Genomic DNA, 7250 nt, shown 5'->3' with positions numbered 1-7250 from the left:
ACCTGGGTGTGCTGTTTTGTCGCGAAGTACACCTGCCCTAATTTGAGACGGAGCGACGAGCTTGTTGGTGTGGATTTTGGAAAAGCCTTTAGGAAAACAATCTTATACCGGTTTCTTCGCTTCAGGATTTTTATAAAGAACAATTCGATTCCGGGCTGTTTCCACCGAGCTGACTGACGCACATCAGACCTGTCAATAGTTAAACGAGGAAGTGCGCGCTTGAGTCGTCGGTGTCGTCGCACGGGCCGTGTCTACCTACGGCTACATGTCGTATATTGATGTTTCTTTAGAATCTCATGTACGTAGTGTATTTATTATTTTAGTCCCAGTGCGATGTTCAGAGTAAAGTGACGTTTTGGTAAAGTAATTCGAGTTTGATCGCACTAAACTCTCTCAGGTGTTGACACTGTATCAGGGTAAGTGTTTCATAAAATATCTATAAACAGGTCTTGCCTTCTGTTTCAATAATAGGTTTGATTGATATGATTGCTAGGCAGCTTTTTTATCTCTCAATGTAAAAAAAGGCATATTTGAATGAAAAAAATACTACACTAACATATGCTGTAAATTATGTATTCTGACGCTTGGTTTAATTTTATAAAAAGAAAATCAACATGTTACCCATAGTTTCCAGCAAAATATTAGTAAATATATAATCAGTAAATGCTGTTTTAATAACTGTAAAACCATAATAATTTGACATGAGATCTCCAAACATAAAAAAGGACTGCACTTACAAAGGAAACACCGTTTTATTGTAATAAGAAATAATAATAATGAGTTTATTACTAATAAATAAGTGTTTGCTGTCATGGAACAGAAATAGTGCAATTGATAGATAAAGATGGGTTGCAGTTCATAGAATAAACAGAATTATATGTACTACTATTCAAAGTTTGGGGTAATTAAGATTTTTTTTTTTAAAATAAAAATGCATTAAATTGAATAAAAGTTACCCCGAAGACATCATGTAATGTTACAAAAGATTTATATTTCGAATAAATGCAGTTCTTTTGAAATCTGAAGAAGAAATGTATCACAGTTTCCACAAAAAATTTTAAGCAGCAACTGTTTTCAGTAATAATAATAATAATAATAATAATAATAATAATATTCTTGAGCACCATATCAGCATAGTAGAATGATTTCAAATCCTTTAGACTTAATGATTCTTCAGAATGATAGTGTATAAACAAAGGTGTAAATGAAAGATATAATAAATACTTATGACTAATATCATTTGGTTTTAGTTTGATTTTGAAAAATGTTTTATTTTATTTATTATTTTCCCTACAGATGAATTATTCCGGATATACTACAGCAAATTTCAGCTCTCTGTCAGTGGATTCAGATAAAAACATGGATAATTCAGCCCCTTTGTCATCATACTCAGTGCTGTCAAATATAACCAGCATGTCAAACATGACCGTGATCAGATCAAGTAATGGGACTGAAGTAGTGGGGGACGACCAGATCTTCCTTAACACCCCCACTGCTCAAGCTCTGTCAGGGATTTTCGTTTGGTCTGCGCTCATCATCACCTGTCATCAGGTAGGCTAATTTCAAGGAACTAAATGTCACTAATGTGTTTGAGGACAAGTAATTCATAGTAATCCTTTTACAGCCAGGCACTCACACATCCAGCACAATTTCTAGACCACACAGCTGCTTACTTAGCTACAGAAAAGCATCACTGCTGCTTTTAAACTAGTATGGGGTATAGCAACTATAGGCCATGAGAGAAACAAATCTCAGCATTAAATGGAGTGGTTTTGCGGCCTGGGGAAAGCTGGAAGCTCTAATAGCTGTGGTTCATTCAGAGCACAGGCAAATAAACGCAAATAACCTAGGCAGAGAAAACAAGAGCTGTACCATGCTGTCTCCTCCCTCATACCTGACCACAGGCTCATTATCGTCTGCAGATCTTGATAATACTATGTAATTTTAGAAGGTTAATCTATGTCACATAGTCATTAAAGACTGCAGTAATTACTAAACCCCCACTCCCTGCCTCCACTGGTTATCGATCATCAGAGATCAATAAATACCTGCATGTTTGTTCTAGACCGTTATCCATGTTTTCTTTGCTCTAAATGATTCATTTAGAGTGCTGTTACCGTCCTTGACCAATCAAAGTTAACTACAGAGCAGAGTGGTACCTGTTCCCAGAGCTGATAAGAGTGCTGTGTAAACACAATATGGCTTTAGTGTACTCTGGTGATATAATGCGAGGATACGTAACCAATAATCTATGTGCCCTGATGTGCCATCTGCAGTGTGCACTACAGGAACATTTTTAAAGGAAATGATTGTCTCTATGACAAGAAGACTCCGTGACAAAGCTTATGTTTATCTGTTGTTTTGTGTGTCTCTTAATATAGTGTGTGTCAGTATTTCAAGTAGCCCGGTATTTCATATAACATTATAAATCTCTTTACTGTAACTTTTGAACTTTTATTTCAATAGATACATAGATTTTATTTATTTATTGTAAATTGGTGAGATTCAAAATCATCCAAATTGAATGCCATGAAGTTGGTTGAGCGAATGTGAGCAAAACATTTGAAGAAATTAAAATGTACGTTTTGATTTAGCTTCTTATTTTGTTGTTGTTTTGCTCACTACATAATTCCCATACTCCCATTTGCGTTTAATATTCAATTTTTTTTTTAATATTCGTAGTTTTGATGACTTTACTATTATTCTAAAATGTGGAAAATAGTGAGTAGGTGTGTCCAAACTGTTGACTGGTAGTGTATGCTCACAGGTTTGAAGCAGAAACTACAGTGTGAGCAAAATTTGTGTGCCCGACCTTTGTTTATAGAGGAAGTTCCTTTGTGCTTGATGAAAGACCATCAGTCACTAACCTTTACACCAGCTGTATCAATAAAAGAGAGAGATGAAGGCAGCTTCTTAGACACCAGACTGTTCAATAAGTCTTCTTGTAAAGGTTTGGTCATTTCTTTATAGATATAAACATGCTGAGCAGTTCTAATTTGCTCGGGTATTTTCCTGTCCTTTATATTTTGCCATTCAACAGCTAAAAGTGCACATCATACCTGAATATCCACTTCTGTGGCATATGAATGAGTTCACTGTGTTGGCTACAGCAAGATGAAATCAGCTGGTGGTGGATGAATTTTGTGTAAAAGTAATTGTTAGGTGAAGTGCCGGCTCAGTATGAATATACCCATCTTGTGTGTCGAATTACCAATTATATTTGCAGACATTGTTCGTTTTCAGAAAAGGCCGAAATCTAATTTCCTTGCTCCTGCTGGTATATTTTGAATCCCTTTTCATTGCAGCCTATATGACCCATGAAGAAATTTAATATAGAGTATGTTTCTCAAGCATCTGTTATGTAATTGAACTACTGTGAACGTACTGATGGAGAGCAGAGGTCAGGAAAGGTATTTCTTTAGCTCTGAATTGCAGTGCCCGCAGTGTGCCCGGAGGACTATGATTTGATTGCCTCCAAAGTGTCTTGTGTGCCATACAAAAGCCAATACCTCTGAGAAGCTGACAGTTTTGAAGCGGCCAAACAACATCGGGATGCTATATGGAGCCTGGAAACGAGTCCCTGTGTAGTGGTTTTACTCTTCAAGTCATAATCATGTCAAAACAGTCTGGTTTTTGTCCCTCGGCCTAGCAGGAGAACGACTCGTCTACCACCACCTCATCCACGGCTTCGCAAACAGCCGCCTGCGGAGGGTTGCGTGAGGCAACATATGTAAATCCTGAGGAGATTAAAGGAGCCCTCAGGATTGTTGTAGTATTTCACTGCCTTTATCTGTTTCGCTACAAAAGATTCTCCCTGTGGAGCTTTTCTTGCACGCTGAATACTAAAGGTAGAAATTGAGATTGTGTTCCTAAAACACCCCGTTCTGAAGTTACTGATTTGCCTGCAAAACTTTCCCATCAGTTCCAGAGATATCAAAGTAGTCTTTGAAGACCAGCTATTTTGAACATAAGCACTTTCTGGGCCAAACCTTCTTAAGTGAATTGTTATATATTGCACTGACAAGGCACCAACAGCACTCCTGGGCTGGCCTTTTCTCAGCTCTCTTGTTTTTACAAGCTTTACAGTCTTAAAGTTGGTGCTATACCTTGTGATTCACCAGCCCTTGTTTTTGGTCGCCTCGCAGTTCCTCTCTGCTTCAGACAGGTTGTAATTAGCTTTGACTGCATTTCTGTGACAGCCAGTAGACAGTCAATGGCCATAGCCATTATTGTGAGCACGGCGCTCTCTCACTGTCAGCTCTGCGTTATGGAGTCTGGGAGACTATGAACTTATTTCCCCTGCAGGCTAGGTGAAATGGAGGACATCAGTTCAGAGAGCAACTCCCCTTGCTTTTTTGAGAGCCCACAAATGCATCAAGCCTCCACCCGTGGAATGAATGACTCAAATAATCTGATTTTAAATGATTGAGTGTCCAAGAGTTTAAAGAACCCAGCGAATATTGAGCCCCCTCAGTAATAATGTGAAGTTCAAAGGGACTTTAAGGACATACACATACCAAACAAACCCCATAGTATTTTTCAAATGTAGATTATAAAACTGGTAGTGCCAAACTTTATATCTACAGTATATAGCCGATATATGCACATGTGTGACAGTACATTGGTTGTATTCTGTGCCAAGTTACTATGTAGCTTGGAAACTGTAAAAGCCTAAATTTTGGCTAATAAAATATATTACTTGGCAGAACACTCCCAGAAAAGAACGTGCAAAAATTGTACTTTTAGGGGTAGAACACTTAAAGGGACAACTTTGTACCTTTTTTTTTAGCCCTAAAAGGTTTAAAGCAGGACTATTATAGTTAAGTGAAACTAAGCTAAAACCATAAAAATGAAATATAATAAAATATATGTATAAAAAACCTAAATCAGAAGTTCAATCTGGTGTTTCAATCAGACCCATTGCCACAGGTGTATAAAATCAAGCACCTAGCCATGCAGTCTTCATTTACAAACATTTGTGGGGAAAAACGTGTCATTCTTAAGAGCTCAGTGAATTCAAATGTGGAACTGTGATTGGATGCCACCTTTGCAATAATTTGCAATACAATAATTGCAATTGTTTTTTGAAAATTCATCCCTGCTCGATATTCCACGGTCAATTGTAAGTGATATTATTAGAATATCAGCACAGTAACTGTGCCCCGAGAGCTTCATGGAATGGGTTTCTGTAGCTCCATGCAAGCCTCACCAAGTACATGTAATGCACATCACCACTGGACTCTGGAGCAGTGGAAACCTGTTCTGTGGAGTGACAAATCTGTTTGGCAGTCTGATGGGTGAGATGGATGGTGGATGCCAGGAGAATGTTACCTGCTTGACTGCATTATGCCAACTGTACAGTTTGGTGGAGGAGGGATAATGGTATGGGGCTGCTTACTTCCAGTGAAGGGAAAACTTAATGCTTCATCAAACCAAGACATTTTGGACAATGCCATGCTTCCAACTTTGTGGGAACAGTTTGGGGTAGGCCCTTTTCTACTCCAGCATGACTGTGCCCGAGTGCACAAAGCAAGGTCCAAAAAGACATGGTTAGATGAGTTTGGTGTGGAAGAACTTGACCCTCACAGAGTCCTTACCTCAACTTCATCAAACACCTATGGGATGAACTGGAACGGAGATTACGAGCCAGGCCTTCTTGTTCAACATCACAGCCTAACCCCACAAATGCTGTGGATGAATGGGCAAAAATTCCCACACAAACACTCCAAAATAACATTAAGCAATGGTATTGAACCTTTATGCTGATTACCACCCGTCATAAACTGAGAAAAAAGAAGACAACTCTGTTTGTAGCTAATATACTGCTAAGAAAATGCATGTATTGTCTCCTAACAGCTAGTGATGTTAAAAGCTCTTTTGAAGTATATAATTATTAATATCCTGTCAGCTTTAGTTTGGTTAAACATTGCTTTGTTTGATTTGTTCTATTCGCTGTCCATAAACTGTTATAGACTTTTACAGTTTCCTATTTACTGTGTCACTGGTACTACTGCATACAGGTTCCTGTTTGTCCACCTCACTTTTCCTCATTACTAGTGTCTGATAATAAACAAATGATACTCGTGTTCTTGCCACCTTTTGATCTGCTCTGCAGCATGTTGCTCCAATGCACTTGAATCATTTGCATTTCACTGTTTTTGCAATATATGTCTGACTCAATTTATTTTGTGGTCAAGCTAATTTTTGTCTTGCTTAACAAACTCTGTCTTTATAGATATACCTGCACCTAAGGTCATACACGGTGCCAAATGAGCAGCGCTACATCATCCGCATCCTTTTCATCGTCCCCATCTATGCTTTCGACTCCTGGCTCAGCCTGCTGTTCATCAGTAATGCCCAGTATTATGTGTATTTCGACTCCGTTCGTGACTGTTATGAAGGTACAGTAAATCTGAGCTGCTCTCTGCCCTTACAGTCTCTCCTGCCCCCTGGGCATAATGTTCACACTGTATATCACACTGGTGGAATGACGTGTGCTGTTGTTTGGAAGTCTGGCCTGCAGTGAGGGAGGAGATCCTGCTTTACAGACGTGGGGTGGCAGGTTTCATAGAGGGGAAATGGATACATGTTCATTGTAACTGAACAGACCAGTTTGTCATGTTGCAGCTAGAAGGGAGGACGGCCAAATGTCCCTGTTATTATCTTTTCAGGCCTATCCCACTACTCCTAGACAATGACGATTTGAAACACAGTTTTTACTGTTATTTAAGTAACATGGGAAAATTCCGGTGTGGGGATTTGTTTTGTTTCATGTAATCCATCGTTGCACTGAATATAATAGTAATTTCATATAAATGAGTCTGTTAAGAAGTTTAGAGTGATTATGTTGTAGTCTTTAATACACTACCATTCAAAAGTTTGGGGTTGGCAAGTTTTTTTTTTATGTTTTTGAAAGAAGTATTTTATGCTCACCAAGGCTGCATTTATTTGATTAAAACATACAGTAAAAACGGTAATATTGTGAAATATTATCACAGTTTAAAAAAATCTGCTTTCTATTTGAATATATTTTAAAATGTAGGCTAATTTATTTCTTTGATGCTGAAGCTGAATGTTCAGCATCATTACTCCAGTCTTAAGTAGGCTTGCTGCGGTAGACGGTGTTTTCAGTTATACCGGTGTTAAGCCACAACACCGGTTCCGTCATTTGCCTACCGCGGCACCGCCCCCCCACCGTCGTTTTGATTTTTTTATAGTAACAAAAATCATTTAGCCTAGTTCAGTTAGAG

At 38.4% G+C, this 7250-nt stretch overlaps 1 protein-coding gene across 1 annotated transcript in view; it reads left to right on the top strand.

Annotated features, from left to right (window-relative positions):
* LOC107674661 (transmembrane protein 184A-like) overlaps positions 1-7250 on the top strand; it is a 31373-nt gene continuing 24123 nt past the window's right edge. Inside the window, exons 1-3 of the mRNA XM_016468701.1 lie at positions 1-416; positions 1297-1551; positions 6236-6401. Coding sequence (XP_016324187.1) covers positions 1297-1551; positions 6236-6401 — 421 coding nt within the window. The 5' untranslated portion in view covers positions 1-416. The remainder of the gene's footprint in view (positions 417-1296; positions 1552-6235; positions 6402-7250) is intronic.

The sequence above is a fragment of the Sinocyclocheilus anshuiensis genome, unplaced genomic scaffold (assembly GCF_001515605.1).
Source record: "Sinocyclocheilus anshuiensis isolate Anshui unplaced genomic scaffold, SAMN03320099.WGS_v1.1 scaffold152, whole genome shotgun sequence".
NCBI lineage: Eukaryota > Metazoa > Chordata > Actinopteri > Cypriniformes > Cyprinidae > Sinocyclocheilus > Sinocyclocheilus anshuiensis.
Note: the sequence above shows the minus strand (reverse complement) of the source record. Positions and strands in the feature narration are given on the sequence as shown.